The 22,358-nt window shown below is 35.9% G+C and overlaps 1 protein-coding gene across 1 annotated transcript in view; it reads left to right on the top strand.

Annotated features, from left to right (window-relative positions):
- The first annotated feature begins 570 nt into the window (after window positions 1–570).
- The window catches only part of IPCEF1 (interaction protein for cytohesin exchange factors 1), a 110,821-nt gene continuing 89,033 nt past the window's right edge, over window positions 571–22,358 (top strand). Inside the window, exons 1-4 of the mRNA XM_049764744.1 lie at window positions 571–625; window positions 2,668–2,784; window positions 9,995–10,213; window positions 10,848–11,017. Of these exons, the coding sequence (XP_049620701.1) occupies window positions 571–625; window positions 2,668–2,784; window positions 9,995–10,213; window positions 10,848–11,017 (561 nt within the window). The remainder of the gene's footprint in view (window positions 626–2,667; window positions 2,785–9,994; window positions 10,214–10,847; window positions 11,018–22,358) is intronic.

The following is a 22,358-nucleotide window of genomic DNA, read 5'->3' on the forward strand; positions in this document are numbered from 1 at the left end:
CCACACCAAAATTAAAGCCCTCATTTGTGGAAGATAAAAATAGTGCCTATTATGAATCTTTGGGAGATAACAGATTAATTGTTACAGTCATTACAAATTAATAATGAGTGACATAAAATTATTTTAAGAACTAATGGCCTTCTAAAGTCACAGAAAGCTTCATGGAGGATATCAGCTTGACTTGAGTTTGAAAGGATGAGTAAGCATCAACCAGATGAAAATGAGGGGAGCGAATAAATTCTTTGAAAGTAAAAATTGGTAAAGGAGCAGGCATTTCTGAAGAACATAAAAATGTTTGGGGAGAGAGAAAAAGAACAGAAGTCTTGATGCTATATTAACATCAGTATGTGAACAGACTTATCATTTGGATTGTGGATTGTGATTTTAAAATAGAAATTTTTAATTGAAAAAAAAACTTTTATTCACCAATGATCCTGTGAACTCAAACTTTGACACTTTTCTGCTACATGTATAGAACAATGATAGCCAAACAGAAACATGGAAAACTAAAAATAGAAGTCAGAGTCATGAATGTGGCAGATATGAAAAGCAGTGAACATGATTGTAGGGATGGGCCTGATGGCACTTCCTCTAGCAGCAGGAAGTGGTTGCCCTCTGCCCCAGGGTAACAGGGTAAAAGACATGCTCCACTAAATGTGCAGAGTTCTCTTTGCTTTTGATGACTGTGGTAAAAGAAGGCTCCTAAACTTGTGAAGGTGTTAATAAGAAACAACAGTTGTCAAGCCACTGCCTGAAATTATGCTATTGGCTCTCTGATGCCCAGAGAGGGAGGAGGTGGTGATATAGTCTCAAAACCAAGAACATAACCAGCTCAACAGTAACTGAATGGTCTCAAATCTTGACTGTAGGACTGAATCCATACTTATGGAGAGGAAATTCCAAAAACCAAAAGGAAATCATGAGCACAGAGGGGAGTGGGTGAGAGAGCAAAGGCTAGATGGAGTGAAAGGAGAGAGCATAAAACCATTTCCCTCATATTTTTTTGACCTTAAAAATTTAGGGATTTTTTGTTTCTTTTCTTTTGGAGGGGGGTCACACCCGGCAGCGCTCAGGGGCTACTCCTGGCTCTACGTTCAGATATCGCTCCTGGCAGGCTCAGAAGACCATATGGGATACCCGGATCCGAACCACCGTCCTTCTGCATGCAAGACAAATGCCCTACCTCCATGCTGTCTCTCCGGCCCTGACCTTAAAATTTTAAAGCATTTAAAAATGCTAATGAACATAAAATATAAAATAAAAGCTTACTATTTTACATAAAATAGATAAATAAATCAGATATTTTTGTTGTTGTTGTTTGTTTTTTGGTTCACATCTGGTTGAACTCAGGGTTTACTCTTGGCTCTGGGCTTAGAACTTGCTCCTGGCAGGCTCATTGGGATGCAGGGGATCAAACCAGTTTTGGCTGCATTTAAGGCAAATGCCCTACCTGCTGTGATATCACTCCAGCTCCCAATTTTTTTTATTTTACTACAGCTGGTGGTGCTTGCATCTAATCCTTAATTCAGGATTATATAATCCTTTATTGAGGCATTACTTTGGTGTACTCAGGTGACCATATGGATTTCCTGGGCTAGAAACTGGGTGGGCCACATACAAGAGAAATGCCCTATCTTCTGTACTCTCTCTAAAACCCCCCATTTTAATTGTGAAGTTGAACTAATGTTTTTTAAAATTGAGAGAGAACCAGGTACAAATAAGTGGGCTTTGAAAATTTTAGAAATATCAGAAAGATTATATTCAAAATGAACTAGAATGATTAATAAATGTTAGCAACTCACATTTTAACTCTTCTAAAAGGAGTATTAGTAATTAATAAGTAGAAAATTATACAGGAAACATATATCACAGATAAGCAGATTTAAAAAAATATGTAACTCACATCAAATAGTTATACCTAAAGGATAGAATAAAAAATTATAGTAATGTGTCTTTTTTGTGACCTTCTTTTATTTATTGATAATTTTTATTGTGACCAATGTAAATTACAAGTCTTTCACAGTTATATTTAAGGTACATAGTGACAGTTATTTAGGGCCATTTCCACCACCAGTGATGTCCTCCCTCCACCTCTATTTCCAGCATGCATCCCATGCCTTCCCCCTTTGCCCCCTCAACTGCTAGTGTAACATGCCCCTTTTGTTGTAAATTGGTTATCTTGATTGGTTAAATTGGTAAATTTGGTTAATTTGGTAAATTGGTTAATTTACTTGTAAACTGGTTATCTTGATTCTGTTGTCATTGACTTTGGATTTGGTATTTAGATTTGATCATTTTTTATTTCCACTTAATGTTCATGCGACTGTTTGTTCCTGGTATTATCCACTCCCCCCCCCCCAACCCCCAGTTTATGAGGCAGAACAAGATGATTCAAGTTCTGTGGTTCTATTAGAAAAAAAAATAGCTGAGAGGAGCCCATCTAGAAGCTATAGATTTAAAAGAAAAATAAAATAAAAAACAACAAAACGAGCAATGATAAAAAACAAAACAAAACAAACACAACAGCAGTTAAAAAACAACAAAACAACACCAAGAATGAAAAAATAAAAAACAAACAACTCCCCCCCCAAACCAGAAAAAGCTGTTGATTCTTGAAAGAGGTTACAAATATCTGATTATACATTTTTTCTGATTATTCATTTATAGAAGAGACAGATTTACAACAAGATAAACTAAAAAGATCACCAAATATCAAGGATGATAAATATGTCTTATATGATTATAGACAAAGAATCAAAATCAGACTGGCAGCAGATATCACAAGTAAAATAGATATTAAAAGACAACTTATCACAATCTTTAAAACAATACTTTAAATAGCAATACTAACTTTACACTCAGTTAAACTATCACCAAATATGAAAGGCAGAATAGAGACAATACCAAGGACTTTACTGTGTGTTTTCAGGCAATGATTTTATGGCCTACAAATCCCCATTCAAATAGTTGTTAAAGGATATATACATAATAGAAAAGTGAACTCAGTAGGGCTATGTTATAATTTATGGAATGGGGGGTGCTGTCTGGGGGAGATAGTGGTAGAGTATTTGCCTTGCACTTTTGTGACCCAGGTTTGATCTTTGGCACCCCATATGCCCCAACCTAAATTAAGCAACTAAGCTTGGCCAGGAGTGATTCCTGAACACAGCTGGGTTGTGGCCCAAAGACAAAAACAAAAAAAGAAAAAAGTGACCACAGAAACTGATTAAAATGCCACAAAATATAATTATCAATTGATGAATGACTGTTTAATATTTTAAATAGAAACCAAGACTTATAGCAACAAGAGAGAAGGTATTAATTATAAATGTTAAAATGTACTAAATTACATGTTAAAGCAAATGATAAATTTAGAAAAAATAAATCTAACATAAATAAAAGAGCATGTAAAGAAAAGAGGACTTAAAAATTAAAAGAATGTACACTGAAACAAAAATGATAATGTATATAGATTAAATTAACATATGAAAATATACAAATGAACATACTACTATGTAAAATCTAGTTATATGCTACTCTTTATAGTTATAAAAGATAATATACAAGAATACAAATTGAGAGAGAGGGGTGTTGAGGTGCTTGGGAGTGGGTACATTGGTGGTGACTGTGATGTTGTAATTATGTACACAAGAAGTATTAGTGATATTTTATTAATAAATTAATAGTTTATAATCATTATTAATGATTAATTAATGGAATTAAGTGTATAATAAAATACTATTAATAGTATCATATACCATAAAACTTCAACAAATTTTTTTAAATAAAAAATATTCTAAAAATATAAAACAAACTGAAAACCTTCTAAGAAAGGTGGGAAATAAGTAGAAATGCTAACAAAATTTTAGTTCTAGAAACAAAACTTTTGTTGTTGTTGTTGTTGTTGTTTTTGAGTCACACCCAGCTGTGCTCAGTGGATACTCTCGGTTCTAAGCTCAGAAATCACTCCTGGCAGGCTTGGGGGACCATATGGGATGCTAGGATTAAAATCACTGTCCTTCTACATGCAAGGCAAATGCCCTACCTCCATGCTATCTCTCAGGTCTCAAAACCAAACTTTTAATAGCATAAAAAATTTGGAAAATAAAATGTGAAATTTGAGGCTTTTGTAGAATGTTTAATAATTAAGCTGCCATTAATTCAAAAGGGCACCATGGTTCATTGCAGCATTTAGCATAATAGCTAGATACAGAATTAACCTAGGTGTTCAACAATAGAACATTGAATCCTGAAAATGTGATATATGCAATGGAATACTACACAGCTAAAAGAAATGATAAAGCTGTGGAATTATAGGATTTGTCTCTCTATTTCAACAATAGGAAAGTGGATTGTGAAGATGTAATATATGCAATGGAACACTAAGCAGCTAAAAGGAATGATAAAACCACACACTTCACTATAACATAGATAGAACTGGAATATATGCTAAATGAAGTAAGCCAGAAGGAGGACAAACACAGGATAATCTTACTTATATTGTGGTATAAGAATGCAGTGTTCCGAAGGGGAGTGCTGAAATCACCCTGATCCCAGCATATAGGGAGGACCGAGAAGAAAAGAAATCAAGGAAGAAAGAAGAGACAATGGGGAATATCTGAAACAATGGGAGTAGGGAGGGGTTAAGGAGATCCTAGTACATCAGTGCTGGAGAAGAGTGGTGTAGTTAAATATCAAAGTCAACAACACTTAAAATGAGAGATTAAAATTTCTCCAACCAAACTTAAAAATCTGCCTTTCATGGTGGCAAGCTGGAGATGAGGCGTTGGGGGGGAACCTGGGAACTCTGATAGTGGGAAGAAGGAAGATAATGGTGATATTAGTGCTGGAACATGATATGTCTAAAACTTAACTATGAATAACTTTGTGAATCATGCTGCTGAATAAAATAAAGAATTGGCTATAGTAAATAACAAACAAATGCTTACAAATTTTATTAAACTTATACCATAAAAGCACGTTTTCTGACTTTTAATTACCTACTTTGTTAGTAGGAATCTCCAGGAGTGGCCTATGAATCCTCTGAACATTGCTTGGGGGCCAGCCTCCCCAATTAAAAATGTTTAAAAGTTTCCTTTATGAATTGAGTTTAATTTTTCAGGATAAAAAGATATTTATGGAGCTATATTTCTAATGGGTCTATGAGTGAATGAGTGATTGCTAGAGTTGGTTTGATTAAAAATATTCATATTTTTAACCTATGTGTGCAGTGTAAGAATATAAAATCAATGAATGGGTTAAGCATGATAAAAAGATAAACCAGTGCACATTGATAAGAGAACCAAATTTACCTGTGGAGAAGGGATTTGAGGAGGGAAATAAGATGAGTCAGTTTAAAAATATGAACTATTCAGAATTTATTTTGGTTGCTTGTTAAGGTATTGTTAGATCCATAGTTAAGGTATTGATAAGATATTGATACCCTATTGACATGAGGATTTATGCCACTGAACTCAGATCATTGGCACAAAACTGGATCCATCTACTACTGTATTGGTAAATTATTTTGCTAACTATTTTGGTAAATTATATTTGCCTTGATAATTACAAAGTTTTCTATAATGAAAACCAATACTTTCGTGAAATTGAATATAGTATGTGGAAAACTGTGCTGATAAGATTGAACAACTAGATAGGAAGTCTGGATAACAGTTACTCTGTGAGTGTTAAAGCCATATTTGACACCAAAGCAAAAGGCTTTACTCACTATACGTTTATTGTTATTTTCAATGTGTTTTTGAGTGATTAATGTTAAAATAATTTTTAGCTACATACAAAGTAAAATAAGATGATAATTTACTTATTATAAATAGTCAAAGTGCAGTTAATAATAATAAAAGCAGGAGAACCAAACCATAACAATTCAACTTATAAAACTTGCCTGTCAACAAGACAGGATGGGGGCTGGTAGAAGGGACCAAGGGGATCCGGTGGAGTGGAGAAAAATTGACACTGGTGATAGGATTAGTGGTGGGATTAAAACTCAACTCTGAATAGTTTTGCCAATCATGGAGCCTTAATTAAAAATATTTACCCTACAATTTAGAATCAGTAAGGCAAATTTGACCTGTACATTAATTCCTAAAGATGTTCATTAGGTTTGGGATATTTGTTATGAGAAAAAAATGACCTCATGAGGTCCTGAATATTTGTTATGACAATCAGTTAAAATTCCCTTTTTAAAGAACTCGCATGAATGCCTAAGGAGTGGCTTTAATTTTTTTTAACTTACCTCATGAAAAAAAAAAAAACCACATATGTTTTGAAACGGGCTCATTTTCAGGTTCCACTTCCTGTTGTGAAAATTGAAACGATATCTCAAACTTCTCAAGTTCTCAAGAATGTTTTCATTCTCATGTTAACCAAGTTGGTTTTAAATTCAAGTACATCTAATGAAGCTGAAACTTGAAAATCCATGTAATTTTTTTTGTTCCTATAATGTGCCTTCTGTTTTAACAGTTTGAAGTTATAGAAGCCTTATTATGATAATATGCTTTAGGAGAGGTTCTATCTGCAAAAGGTTCAGTTAGTAATTGAGCGACAATCTCCCCACAATAAATTTTAATATCATCTTTTCTGAGTGTTGGAAAGATTGTTGTTTTGTTTAGACTCATCCAGCATGGATGCAAAATCTAACATAGATTTTACTACATAGATTTTACTCCCCAAATTTACTTTTTGTTTATTAACTTCATCTATGCTTATTTTCCCTATATATACCAGATGACGAAAATCAAACAGTGCTTGTATTTTATCTGTCTTATTTCACTCAACATAATAATACCATCTCAGTACCTCCATATTGCTACAATTCTTTTTTTCTTTTTCACAATAGCTTTCCTTGGAAGGAATTAGTGGGATGTAACCTTTTCACCCAGGACCATATTCCTCTAGGATTACCTCTTCTCAACACTATTTTCTCCCTGTGCTCCTGGTTCTCAGTTTATTTATTATTTCCTGGGGATCCTAGGATCCCAGATTTCACAGAATCATTTCACTTTCTTAGTTTACTCAATCTCTCATTGGCCTTAGATCATGACTCTCTAGAATCAAGTTTGAACTGTACAAATAATATATGTATTTTGGGCTAAATTTTTTATAGGAACTAACTAGAATTTACTGATTTAAGTTAATTAGTCAAAAAAACAAAAACAAAAACAAAAAAACAAACCAGGAGGTGGTTTGTGGGAATGGTGGGAATTTTAAACCAACTAGCAGATCTTGTGTGGGAAATATTTTGTGAACTGAGGTTGGTTCTTGTGATGATAGCATGACTATTTTTTTTGTCACATGTAGTTGTAATATGCCCATTTTTGTTTAAAACAGAAGAGTATTTTTGCCATTAAAAAAAGGAAAACATCGGGCCGGGCGGTGGCGCTAAAGGTAAGGTGCCTGCCTTGCCTGCGCTAGCCTTGGACGGACCGCGGTTCGATCCCCTGGTGTCCCATATGGTCCCCCAAGCCAGGAGCAACTTCTGAGCACATAGCCAGGAGTAACCCCTGAGCATTACCGGGTGTGGCCCAAAAACCAAAAAAAAAAAAAAAAAAAAAAAAAGGAAAACATCTTAGTTGGGCTGGAGAGACAGTACGGGGATTAAGGCATATGCTTTGCTTGAGAGCGGCTCTGGTTTGATCCTCAGCACCACATGCCTCCTGAGCTTCTGTTGAAGCCTTGGAGATCTCCAAGAACCACTGGCAGCACAGATTATCTTGTATCTTGTAAGTCTCGTCTCCTAAAATGCAACCACTGACCTGCTGGTACTCTTGAGCACTGCTCGGAAAGTCCCTCTCCATAAAGAAAGTTTTTTTGAATTTTTTTGTTAAAATGTTTTAAAATTACTTTATTTAAAACCAGGGTTACAAAATGTTCATGACTGAGTTTTAGTCATACAATGTACACCACCCTTTACCACTGCACATTTCTTGGGATCACTGTCCCAAGTTTCCCTCTCCCCCACTGCCTGCATCTGGGGAAAATATTTTATATTTCTCTTTTTCTCTCTCTTCTCTCTTTCTTTTTCTTTTTTTCTTTTTGAGCCACACCTGACAGCGCTTAGGTATTACTCCTGGTTTTGAGTGCAGAAATCCCTTGTAGTAGGCTTGAAGGATCATAGGGCATGCTGGGGGTTAAACCAGGTTGGCTGTGTGCAAGGCAAAAGTCCCACCTGCTGTGCTAATTGCTCCAGCACCCCCTGTTTAATTTCAGACAGTCTGGTTTGCACTATTGTTAATGAAGAGATACCATACATATCACTTTATTTCCTTACAGGAAGTTTTATTTAAAAATAAAAAATTGATTTATTTGGTTATTGATCCAGACCTTTCAGTGTCAGGGCTTACTTCTGACTCTGTACTTGCTGTCTTATCTCGTGGTGCTCCCAGAAATCAGCCTCTGTACAAACACTTTTTGTTGGACTCTCTCCAGCATAAAAATCTTTATTTTAATTTTCATGGTTGTGGCACCAAGGATCTGACTTGGTATTGTGGAGTGCTGCCAGTGATCCAACCCAGGGTATCACATATAAATGGCATGTGTTCTATCATCAAGTCATATTCCCAGGCCTAATTATTGAGTTTGTCACTTTTTTCACATGGAAATATATTCTTCTTCAATAATATAATTTTATTTTAACATTCACAAAATGTTTTATTTTAACATCCTCTTTTTAGTCAGTATAGGACTACCAGTTGTTCTGTTTCCCAGGACACAGTTTCAGCAAGTAAACTTCATCATTGTTGCTAAAGGGAACAAAAATCTTACTCATCCTAAAAAATTGTGAAGTTTTGTTTATTGGATAAAAAGCACTAATTTATACTTACAATTATGTAACACGTTGCTTACAACAATTACATAAAGGACTTTAAATTCCCAGGGCATTTAAAACACACAATCTTGCAAACTATTTATGAAAAGTATAAAACTCCTCATTTTACAAATGAGGAGACAATTTCAGAGCAGAAAACCAAATTTTCCGTGGGGAGTTATGCTATAAATTATGACAGTCAGGAGCTAATTGGAATTTTGGAATTAAAAATACCTTTTATCTTATACTATTTAATATCTCCTTTTCAAACATATGCAATAGACCTTAGAGCTATAGTTAGATGTATAAAATTCTGTCCAGGTGCATCTAGAACAACATAATAAAATGCTGTAATAAGATTGCAAACCAATTTTTGGAATTGCTTTTCAATTTAATGCAAATTTTCTGCTTGTTAACATAAAAATGGAGTTATTGAAATAAACTCAGATTAGCTACTATAGAGAAAAACTCTTCTTTAATCTTAAATATCTCTTCTAACTTTTTCTTTTTGTATACACACATACACTCAGGTATACAGTACCCAACAGACCATCTAAAAGCAATTTTTTTTAATTATCCATTATCTAATAGTTTAATTTTGACACAAATTGCATAAACTATCTTGTGAAATATTTATACTCTGAATATCTAATGTCTTATTTAACTATTTGGAGAACTAATAAAAAAGTTGGGAATCTATCTTCCATAAAAACGAGAAAACTATACAGATATTTAAAGACGGAGTAAGAAATTCAAATTTGTAGGTAAGAATTCCTACCCTAAGCATCGGTGCACTCTCTTTTTCGGTGCTATTTAATCCATGTGGTTTAGATGTTAACACTGTGTGCTGCTGTTAGCAGGACCATGAATGTGAGGTTCCGAAGTCAAGTCTACACTCAGATTGGGGAATTAGGATTATTTGCAGGAACATGCTAAAATGCCACCGTAATTTAGAAACTACCAAAAGTAAAGCTGCAAACATTTTATTTTTCTCAGAAAAAATACAAAAGGCAGTAAGAAGGGAAATCTTATTTTTTAAGAACTTGGGGCAACAATGTTCTGTGTAGCTCAGAGCTTCAGTCTGAGAGCTGCCTGTGGTGGGAACAGGAAACAATACTAAACTGTGACTTATTTTTTTTTTTCAGGTTCAGCTCAGAGTCTATTGATTCCAATTAGCACATTTTGTGCCTCAGCTAGTGGCTCCCTCTGTTAGTTCTGCTTGGAGAGTATTTTTTTTTAGCTTCTTCCATCCTGCTCACAAACCCTGCCACCTCCTCCCGCCTTCTCTCTTTACAAATGTTACCACACAATCAGAAATTTCCTCTTTTCTTCCCTTCTTGCCTTTTCAGCAGGTTCCTTTGCGTCAGAAAACAAGAAAGAAAACTCAAGGTAATTAAATATCTTTTGTGTGTCCCTCTTTTGGGGGTGCGGGGTGCTTTGCTTGCTCTTGGCTATGGTCTCCGGGATCTGCTCATTGGCGAGTCTTTATGCTAGCAGCCGGAGGTGGATGCCAGATTCATAGTGGGTGCTTGGGGGGCAGAGATGGGGGAGACGGGCTGGCACGATGTTCATGCCGATGAGTCCCTCGTGGTCTGCCAATAGAGCTGACAAAAACTGGCGCCGAGTCGCCAAGTGATTGTGCGTTGAAGTGGGCTTTAACCCTTTCCCCTGAGTTGCATAACTGCAGCTCTGCTTGTGGACTGGAGCTGAGCCAGTGCAGCTAGCCCTCCAGAGGAGCCTCATCCTTGCAACTTGCTTGTGCTAAAATAACACTCTCCAGACTAATACTTGCATTGGGGACCGGCTGTTTGCTGGGGGAAGGGGCATCTCTAGTCCTCCAAGTACCAAATGAAATAAAAGAGATAAAGAGCTCTTTCTTTTGACATTTTGTTTTGCGTTTGATTTCGCTTTCATTTGGGTCACTAGTTCACCTCCCAGCTGGACAGCTGCCTTTCTGTTTGGTCTGTCTGTCCCAGAGAACAGGGCACTAGCTTATCTTCCTTTTGCGTGTGGATTGTTGCAGGTTTTTTCACCATGAGTCGGAGGAGGATCTCCTGTAAAGACCTGGGGCACGCTGACTGCCAAGGGTGGCTCTATAAGAAAAAAGAAAAGGGAACTTTCCTAAGCAACAAATGGAAAAAGTTCTGGGTGGTGCTGAAGGGATCCTCACTCTACTGGTACAGCAATCAAATGGTGAGTCCCCATCTTCCTACCCTGTCTTCTCCCACCTCTTCACCAAGGGTGAATTCCAGAGGACCCAGGTGAGACTGAGGGGAAAGGGGAATCTAGATTTCTGAGGCATGAAAGAGAGCTTATAAACATGTTGCAGATGCTTCTTCAGGGCCAATAGCTGCATGAGTCATTCTGGTGTGTTGCACAGAAGAGAGAACCATTCTGCCTGATTTATTAATCTTGACTTGGAGCACCTCTGATTTACATAACTATGTATCTTTGTGAAGTCAGGCATGATGATTGGGACCCTCCCATAGATGGTTTTGTTTCAGATCTGACCTGGACAGCACTTGAGATGGGTCCATGATGACTGTTAAGGTCTCCCCTGAAGAGGAACTAAGCCTTAAGATGCACAAAGGGTGTATGTTGATTCCATATCTCCCAAATACTCCATCTCTCTTCCTTAACTATGCCTTTGACCTTCCTCATTAGGTAGGTTGCTTGTGGAGTCTCCAATCTACAGGCCAGCATTGTGTTGGCGACTGTTTTCCTGTTTCTTCGATTATTTAGTGTCAATATAGAAGATACTTGTATAGCATTTGATAACTAGGTTGCCTAATTTATGCCTAAAAAGGTATACACATTTTTGGATTATTTCATAAGCTAGGTTACTACTTGGAAGTAAAATCTTAATTGGAAGTTTTATTTTTTTAAACTAAATGACTTAAAACTTTGCAGGAATGACTAAGTTGAGTATTGAATGAGTAGACATGTTTCACATAGAATTTTTTTCCACTCTCTCTAAGAAATTGCCGATTTTATAAAATTTTGAGTATATTTGGGTGTGTACTGAAAGACAATTAAAGAAAATGATCCAAAATTTTCATATAAACCAGAAAATTTATTTTTGATGTGACACCATTAAAAAAAGACTATGTGTCCCCATCACTTAAAAAAAGAAATTTTGGAGAATGTAAAATTTATAAATGTAAAGAAAAAAATGCTGTGCTAGTTTGTGGAAAAATTTGTAGCTGAAGTTACATTCATTGGCTGTTGATATAAAAATATTTTTGCCCACGTTTCCCTGAGTACCTTCTCTCTGTGTCTACTATCCCTCTATCCCCAAGCTAATTGCCTGGGCTTCCAAAACATAATATAGAATTCATTATGGAGTTCCACAAAATATATTTCTTCAAGTCTTTGGTGAATTTTCATGAGTGTATCAGACTTGGGAAGTTCACAGAAAAGAATTAACTGGAAAAGTATACTTTTCTATTGTCTTCTATTTCTTCTTTCTTGGGTACATTTATCATGCTGCCTATTGCAGTGTAGTTTAATATCCCCACCCTGAATCCGAAGGAGTGATCTCAGAGTACAGAACTAGAAGTAAGCCATGAACAGTGCCAGGTCTGACCCCAAAACAAGCAAACAAAACTCGCAGGACACTGCAGTTTAATCCAAATTAATTGGCACTAGGGAATTTTTTCATTAAAAATACAGTTTCCCTCTTAAAAGAATAAAGGTAAATATAAAATTTATTGTTGCATCATGTTTTAGACTTTTGTTGTTGCGCCCTTGTGGTAAGTGATAACTGTCTACTATTTAATAAAAGGAGAAACTTACTGATTTTTACCTTGTATTAATAGTGCTTCAGGAGCTTTCAGGGGGAAATTAGGAGGTTTATTTGCTTTGGCGCATGGCACATCTGTGGAAAATAGCAAGCTCAGATAAAAGTAGGATATTCATTTTCCCAGACGTGAATATTCTGAGCAGTGCCTTCAATGCCATGGAATTTAAAGGAAGGTTCTCTGCACAACATAACTTACTAATTTGGCTTTTTGACTGCATCAGCTCATTTGGTTTATGTGTCTTTTAGAGGAGCAATGAATTTCCTATTTCTTGGCATTAGGAATTTAATTATTCCATGGCAGCAGTGTTAATTGAGATTAGAATAGAAAGATGAACAGGAGAGAGCTTCAGGCATACCTGTACTGACTCACTTTCATGAAAGTGCATAAATCAATATCCAAGTAACAAACCATGCTCTCCAACAGATCTATAACAACATCAAAAGCAGATAACTAAGGTCAATTATCTGGTCATAGAATTACCTGATCAAAGGTCAACACCCTGATTCTGAGTCCACATACTAGAAAACTTTTCTCCTCCTTGCATATTCACTTATGTGCACATGCCCATTCTGGCATCTTGATGATATGCTTATTTATTTTGGGAAACAAGCCACTCCGTTAATAATTAGTTGTCATATTAATTGCTATCCCTGTGAATATTAGCTGTGAAATGAAAGCCAAACACCTATCCTCCAGCAACGAACATTTATTTGCTTTCAGCCTCGGGAAGAATTCAGAGTCAATAAAGTAGTTTCCAAGGCACCTGCACCTAATGAGCAAACCTTTCTTCATTTGCCTTCCTTATTACTTATTCCTTCTTTTGTGTCCTTTGCTGAGGCGAAGAGCCAGTGGCAACACATTGACAGCCCCATCTTCATCAATGCCTGCTACCTGCCAAGGAATGTGGCAGGTACTTTTCATCATGCCTTCTTTTAATTCCCTGAAAACACCTGCAAAGAGTCCTTGCCACTGCACTTTAAGTTGTGATGTCTGAGGCTCAGATAGATTGTGTTAAATTTCCCTAAGTAAGAGTAACTCAATTAGGGTGCAGGGGGCCAGGAAGCAGACATATCCTGGCCTCATTCTCTGATGTTTGGGATGTGTCAATCTCTCCCTTACATGACAGGCATGTGTCATGATTAGACGCTATGTTCTGTTTTCACACGTTTTGAGAGAACAACTCTAGAAATGAAAACTAGGGCAACACTCATGAGAAATGACAAGTGATCTCTGGGGTCCCCTTTGCTTCTTTCAGTTGTTCTCTCGTGGTTCCTGAGGAGGCTGTCTCATAAGCACCCCTCTTTGATTGCTGTTGCTAAAAAATTTCCACTGTTGTGCCTTCTTTCATGGTACTGCTTCTTGCCACAGAGCAACATGGATAACTCTGTGAAAGGTCCAGATCAAAGACTCATTCACTTGCCATTTTCCACAACCTGGCCATATGCTTGGATAATAACCAGCAGTAGAGTGCATGTCTGATCATATAAAGCCAGGTTTCAGTTTCACTGCCACAAAAGTGCAGGTTGATTAAAATTTGGGATTAATAAAAGCCACAATACATTATCTTCTCTTGTCTGTAGGATATCAAACATACTTTTGCATTTCCAATTCTGGATAATTTCCCTAACTTAATAGCTTTTATATTACCTCATTCCCTCCCTCATCATTCAAATATCAGTCAATGTCTCTATGTCCCTTTTCTGAAATGAATTTTTGTTAGTTTACCTTGTAGACTTTCAGAAAGTCTTGCTTAATATATGTGTATTTGTGTAGAGAAATAAAAAAAAAAATTTTTTTTAATTCCTTGTTAAAATGTGGGCTGGTTCTCCCCTTCAGTCTTGCTTCCCTTAGGTTGCTTATCTATACCGAGAAAACTCTGTTCAGAAAACACTGAAGTCTTTTTACTTCTTCAATTTTATTTTGCTTATGTCTCTTCATCAAATTTTATGATAAAGACACTTCTCTCGGTAGTCATACTTTATCCTAAATGACCTAAACGAGGACTCTATCTGATCCCATAGTGCCCTATACTTCTCTTATTTAATAGTCTTTTTTCTTTTGGGTGCATATATGTATTGGATTTTTTTAAACTATAATAATACATGTGGACAGGACTGTAGTACATTTTGACTGTCTTGTGTAGTATCTGACACTTTACTAGGCATGCAGTAAGTAGGTGCTGATTAAGAAGTAAATAAGATATAGGTATCTCAGTAATTATATTACTCATGGGAATTTGGAGCATGAAATGAAGACTGCTTTGGAGGACTGCATTTCAGGGGGGAAAATCTTCATATTAAAGGAATTTAAACCTTTTTCTTAAAATATAAATAGAGAAAAGTAGTTTTGAGATTTACTAGAAAGCCTCCAAGATCTAAATGAGGCTCCATACAGTTCCTTTACTTTTTTTTCTTTTAAATTCATTTTGGGCCAGAGAGATAGCAAGGCATTTGCCTTGCACACAGCTGATCCAGGATGAATGACGGTTCCAATTCCTGCATTCCATATGGTCCCCCGTGCCTGCCAATAAGTGATTTCTGAGCCTAGAACCCAGAGTAACCCCTGAGTGCCACTAGGTGTGACCCAAAAACCAAAATAAAATGTCATTTTATTGAAACCATTGTGATTTACAAAGTCATTTATAGTTGGATTTCAGACATACAGTGAATCAGGGTCATTCCCACCACCAGTGTTGACCTCCTTCCACCAATGTTTCAGAGTGCATCCTATACCACTACGTTTTGCACCCTGGCCTGCCAGAATAACAAGCTCGTTTTAAGGTTAGATTGTTATAGTTTTGATCTCTTAATTCTATTGTTGTTGACAGGCTTGGATATTTAGTCCTGTCTTTTTTCTTTTTTTATCTTCACCAATGCACCTGAAACCAGTTGGCTCTTCTAATTTTTAAAACACATTTCATTAGGGGCTTTCTTATTAGATACTTTCTAATTATGGCCTGCGGTGAAAATAAGGCTCCATTAAGATTATCATATAGGAGACAAAATTGTTGACCAATAGATGGGAGGTATATTAAGCACATTTTCCTCTGCCCTATTATACCTACATTCCATGTCCAGCTGCAGAGTAGACTTCAGTATCCGTTCTCTCTCTAGAGAAGGCAAAGCAGGGTTAATACCTTCCTTCACTTGTGTCACTACCAAATGCTGAAAGGCAAAGTCTTTACAATGTTATTACTCAGGGCCTGGAGAGAATACAGAAGGCAGGGCTCTTGCTTTGCACATAGCCAACATGGGCTTGATCCCCACCATCCATATTGTCCCCCAAGGTCTGCCTGGAGTGATCCTAAATACAGAGCCAGAGTACAGAAATGCTGAGCACTGCTGGTGTGGCTCCACCCTCTATATCTCAAAAATATTATGACTTTTTAAAAACAATCAAAATATTTTAACTTATTTGACAGAATTAACTCATAATTCAATTTTTTAAAGTATCAATCACTTTTGCTAAAACTATTTTTCTTTTCTAAATATTCTAAGTTAAAATCTTGCTTCATTTCTTGAGAAATAGTATGGATAGATCAATTTTATTGATCCCAAAGATAGACTTTAAAGAAAGTTGGTGGGTGGCAACATTCTGAAATGTTTCTTCTCGGAGAGCACAACTTCCTTTACTTAGTGCTGCATTTTCTTTATGTGAACTGTCAAAATACACTACACTAAAGTTACTTCAGAGTAAGGGTGAACAAGGAAATTTTTATTATTTTACAGTAAAATGATGCAATGCTACTTAAAATATAAAATTTCTTTGTCTACAGTTCTCTTAATATCATTTATTAAATAATTTAAAATTATAGAGGGATTTGCTAGATAGAATTAATTACCCCATACAAAAAAACCCTCAAAACCAAAAACCAACCAACCACCCCCCAAAACCAACATTGAAATGGCATAGATATCATGCTGGCATATAATGTGGAGGCATTGGCCAAACAGTATAATCTTTAATTACAAAGCACAGTATAATATTAGGTATGGATCATTGATTTTTAAAAATCTCTTTGTCAGTGAACCCACCAGGAAAGATTATCATCCACCCACCCACCCACCTACCTATCTTTCCAGCACTATTTACTAAAGGACTTAGTGAAATTTAAAAGTTGGAAATGTTATTATAAGATTAAAAAAATAGACGTAGATTACATTTCTTCTCTCTGTTAAAAGGTTATGGTTTGGGGAAAGGCAAAGAAACTCTGTAAATGACATAACAAAAGAAAAATTGGTAAAAAAAATGGTTCTGCCTTTTAATACTATTAATGAATTCTCAAAATTCCATAGGTGAGTGATACATTTGGGGCCAAGTGTGGAAAAGTACCTTTATATAGTGATTTTTCTACTTGGAATATTTGCATACTGTTCTAGGCAGAAAGAGGTCCCTTCCTTCTTTCCTTCCTTCCTTCCTTCCTTCCTTCCTTCCTTCCTTCCTTCCTTCCTTCCTTCCTTCCTTCCTTCCTCCTTCCTTCCTTCCTTCCTTCCTTCCTTCCTTCCTTCCTTCCTCCCTCCCTCCCTCCCTCCCTCCCTCCCTTCCTCCTTCCTTCCTTCCTTCCTTCCTTCCTTCCTTCCTTCCCTTCCTTCCTTCCTTCCTTCCTTCCTTCCTTCCTTCCTTCCTTCTTTCCTTCCTTCCTTCCTATTTTCTTTCTTTCTTTCTTCTTTTTCCTTTCTTTCTTTCTTTCTTTCTTTCTTTCTTTCTTTCTTTTTCTTTCTTTCTTTCTTTCTTTCTTTCTTTCTTTTTTCTTTCTTTCTTTCTTTCTTCCGTTCTTTCTCTCTCTTTCTTTCTTTCTTTCTTTCTTTCTTTCTTTCTTTCTTCCGTCTTTCTCTTTCTTTCTTTCTTTCTCTTTCTTTCTTTCTTTCTTCTTTCTTTCTTTCTTTCTTTCTTTCTTTCTCTTTCTCTCTCTTCTCTTTCTTTCTTCTTTCTTTCTTCTTTCTTTCTTTATCTTTCTTTCTTTCTTTCTTTCCTTCCTTCCTTCTTTCTTTCCTTCCTTCCTTCTTTCTTTCTTTCTTTCTTTCTTTCTTTCTTCTTCTTTCTTTCTTTCTTTCTTTCTTTCTTTCTTTCTTTCTTTCTTTCTTTCTTTCTTTCTTTCTTTCTTTCTTTCTTCCTTCCTTCCTTCCTTCCTTCCTTCCTTCCTTCCTTCCTTCCTTCCTTCCTTCCTTCCTTCCTTCCTTCCTTCTTTCTTTCTTTCTTTCTTTCTTTCTTTCTTTCTTTCTTTCTTTCTTTTCATTCTCTCTTTCTTTTTCTTTCTCTTTCTTCTTTCTTTCTTTTTTCATTCATTCTTTTTCTTTCTTTCCTCTCTTTCTTTCATTTCTCTTTCATTCTTTCTCTCTTTCTTTTTCTTCTCTTTTCTTCCTTCCTTCCTTCCTTCCTTCCTTCCTTCCTTCCTTCCTTCCTTCCTTCCTTCCTTCCTTCCTTCCTTCCTTCCTTCCTTCCTTCCTTCCTTCCTTCCTTCCTTCCTTCCTTTTTCTTTCTTTATCTTTCATTTTTCTAAACCTGCATGATTCTCTTATTCTAAGTGGCTAGTCTTCCTTACTACATCAAAATATTTAAAAATCATTAGATGGCTGGAGCAATAACATAATTGGTAGGGCATTTGCCGCAACCTGGATTTGGTCCCCTGCATCCCACATGGTTCCCAGAGCCTGCTAAGTGTAATTTCTGAATTGCCAAGGCAGGAGTGACCCACTGAGTGCTTGCTAGATGTATCCCCAAAACAAAAAAATGATTAGATATCAACTATTCCTATAGACTCTAGGGTAAAGATATTTCTAACATTAACCTTAGGAGGCAGATATTTGTCTTTTCTTTTTTCAAAGAGAGGGCAGGAGAGTAGACATTCTAGTTGCAGAACAGATACATATAAAGAAAAGAAAATATAATGAGCTATTCCAACCCATGTAGTGAGACAGTACAGACAGAATCTTTAAAATAATTTAGCAAGATAGATTACTGTTATTACTATTTTCAAGGGAGTTTATGAAGCTCAGGGAATTTAACTTGCCTAAAGTCACATGGGAAGTAAATAGTAGAACTGGAATTTACAAAATGCTTACCAATACAAGTCTATACTCTTTTTCTGGGACTCAATGGACACCTCATTTAGAGGTGACTTAAAGTCCATCAATGAAGGTTTCAAATGCAGTGTGGGCATGTGGATTGGAGACAATAGACAGTAGGAACTTTTGTATATTCTTGTGTCCAAAATGATTTAATGAACTTAGCATTTAATGAACTTGACCATTCACCATAGGAAATGTTGGAAAATACAGATACTTTCAGGTCAGCTAAGGAATGATGACAAAATGCAGACATTTAGACATAAATTTCTGGATTAAAAGGATGGAGTTTGGAACATGGCACTGTTAAGAAAGAGTAAGGTATATTAAGTATCCGAATATAGGACATAAAGCATTTGAGGTTAAAATAAGAATGTTGCAAGTGTTGAAGCCTGAGGAAATAGGGAAGACAATTTAAACATTACAAAAGGAAGAGCTTGTGACTAAGCATGGGGAATTTTATTTTAACTTATGGTCCTTGACTTTGGGGATTTGTTTTGCATTTGTAAGTTTGTTCTTCATGTAAAGTCCTGGGACACTGATGTTCTTGAGTAATCAACTAACCATTTAGGGTTCTTCTTTGTGTTATTGTATACATAGTTGGAGGGATGATGTGGGGATCCTTGGGCCCCAGATAGGAAAGGTAAATCATCCAACTCATGGTTTCTTTAAGAGCCTGGTAAAATGATCAAATACACAGAATATGTTCTCTATAAAACCAATGATGCAGACTTTCAGTCTTTGAGAATCCTATCTGTCTTCCCAAATCTGGATCTCAGCATCTGGATCCACATGTCTGTGGGCTCAAGGAAATATGTCAGTATCATATGTTTTCTATCTTTAGCTCCTTATACACTTCATGTGAATTTGGGATTTTAGAATTGGATAGATTTTTTCCTGGAATCTGTTTTGTGAGAAGCTTTAGTGCGAAGATCTGACAGTTTTTAGATTTGGCATAATTACTTATGCAAAAAGAATACTTGAAAATCAAAATTTTTTTATGAGACTGCTGCTTTATAAGTTTTAATAGATATAGACCAACTTTATTTTAGCATAAAAATGAGGACTTTATTTTTCTCTTGGAAAGATATTTAAGTTTTTTGGAGTTTGCTTTGGTAATTAACCTAGTACTATAGATTTTTTTGAGAAATGTCAGAGTAAGTATACCACAGGCTGGAATAAAATTTATGAGTAATTTGATCACATATTATTATTGTAATAATTATTATTTTTGCAGGGCTACACCCAGAGGTATTCAGGGCTTACTTTGGATTCTATGTTGAAGGGATCACTTTTGGTGGTATTTGGGAACTATTATGGAGCTGGGAATTGATCTGCAGTTGGCCTCATGTAAGGCAAATGCTTTACCTACTATACTATCTGTTCTAAGATTATTTTTTTGAGTTACTGCAATGTAAATACTTGAGGACATTTTTTGCTGCCTTTTGTTTAAATTGTCTCTAGAGTCTAGAATTAGTTTTCATCACATACATCAATACTTTTAAAAGTAGATATATAAAAATATTGATTATAAATAGTTACTTTTAGTTATCTAAAGTATCACTAAACTTCTGATATGCTCCCAGAATTTTAAATAAATGAGATTCTCTATCAATCCCAAGTTTCTAACTTACTTGAACTCTATATTTATTATTTATGCCAGCAATCAAATTTTAATGATATCCAGACCCAAATCCCATATTTGAAAGCATTTCTCAGTGAAGATGTCTTAAGCCAATTATATGAGCTTGTGTTAGAGAAGAAAATAAGAAAGTAAAATGTGGACAGGTCCATACTACAAAAATATAATATTTCAGTACTGTAGGTGAGCATTTTTCCTAAGGTGATCATTGATAGGTAAAATGGTTAAAATGATATTTAGCTAACAGTCAGAATACTGAATGCAGAAATCATGGCGACTTTGGAACTCTCATTATACTCATTAACTAATTTGCAATCTTACTATAAATTCATAACTTTAGCTATATGGAGAAGGTCTTTACAATGGACATCTGTTTTAATCTGTTGATTGTGATACAGGTGCTATATCCTAGGACTCATTTTTCCTGTCAGGTCCTAATTGTATTTTTAAATCCCTATAGCTAAATTGACCAGCAGGTCAGTGGATCCTTGGTGGGAAGACTGTATTCAGTAATTTTTGAACTTTCATTGCAAATTCATTCTATATGGGAACAATTACTTATATTCCTAACATCATTTTCCTTCCAATTCTTGTCAAATGTCAACAAAAAATGAGTTTCAAATTTTCAGGACCCCAAATCCTTCATTTCTTTTGTCTAACTGTCAGGAGCCAGTGACAAACTTAAGCTCTGATTATTTGGAAGAGGTGCAGTGAGAGCCGTGACATAGGTTGGGCTCAATCTCAAGGTGGTCCTCTTGGTTCCTAGACTGATACTTGCCCATTTAGCAAATGAAATATTTGCTTTCTCTTCATCCTGAAAATTTTCTTGCATCACACATGTTCTGAAGTTGCCACTACTTGCTGTTTTATTTCATTGTAAATTGAATTTATCTTCTTATAAATCTGAGAGCAAAAAATGGAAATTATTTAACATATATAATAAGTGTCTATTGTAGAAAAATCAAAGAGTGTAAGTAAGCAAATACAAGATAGTCAGAAGGGAGGCAGACAGAATTGCATTAGCATCATTTTTTAATTTAGATTTATCAACAGTTCCACCACCAATATTTGCTATATATATGTCCAAACATTTTCCTCTTTTCTTTTTTTTTAATTTATTTAAACACCTTAATTACATACATGATTGTGTTTGGGTTTCAGTCATGTAAAGAACACCACCCATCACCAGTGCAACATTCCCATCACCAATGTCCCAAGTATCCCTTCACCCCACCCAACCCCCGCCTGTACTCTAGACAGGCTCTCCATTTTCCTCATACATTCTCATTATTAGGACAGTTCAAAATGTAGTTATTTCCCTAACTAAACTCATCACTCTTTGTGGTGAGCTTCCTGAGGTGAGCTGGAACTTCCAGCTCTTTTCTCTTTTGTGTCTGAAAATTATTATTACAAGGGTGTCTTTCAATTTTCTTAAAACCCATAGATGAGTGAGACCATTCTGCGTTTTTCTCTCTCTCTCTCTGACTTACTTCGCTCAGCATAATAGATTCCGTGTACATCCATGTATAGGAAAATTTCATGACTTCATCTCTCCTGACAGCTGCATAATATTCCATTGTGTATATGTACCACAGTTTCTTTAGCCATTCGTCTGTTGAAGGGCATCTTGGTTGTTTCCAGAGTCTTGCTATGGTAAATAGTGCTGCAATGAATATAGGTGTAAGAAAGGGGTTTTTGTATTGTATTTTTGTGTTCCTAGGGTATATTCCTAGGAGTGGTATAGCTGGATTGTATGGGAGCTCGATTTCCAGTTTTTGGAGGAATCTCCATATCGCTTTCCATAAAGGTTGAACTAGACGGCATTCCCACCAGCAGTGGATAAGAGTTCCTTTCTCTCCACATCCCCGCCAACACTGTTTATTCTCATTCTTTGTGATGTGTGCCATTCTCTGGGGTGTGAGGTAGTATCTCATCATTGTTTTGATTTGCATCTCCCTGATGATTAGTGATGTGGAACATTTTTTCATGTGTCTTTTGGCCATGTGTATTTCTTCTTTGTCAAA

The sequence above is a fragment of the Suncus etruscus genome, chromosome 18 (assembly GCF_024139225.1).
Source record: "Suncus etruscus isolate mSunEtr1 chromosome 18, mSunEtr1.pri.cur, whole genome shotgun sequence".
Lineage (NCBI taxonomy): Eukaryota > Metazoa > Chordata > Mammalia > Eulipotyphla > Soricidae > Suncus > Suncus etruscus.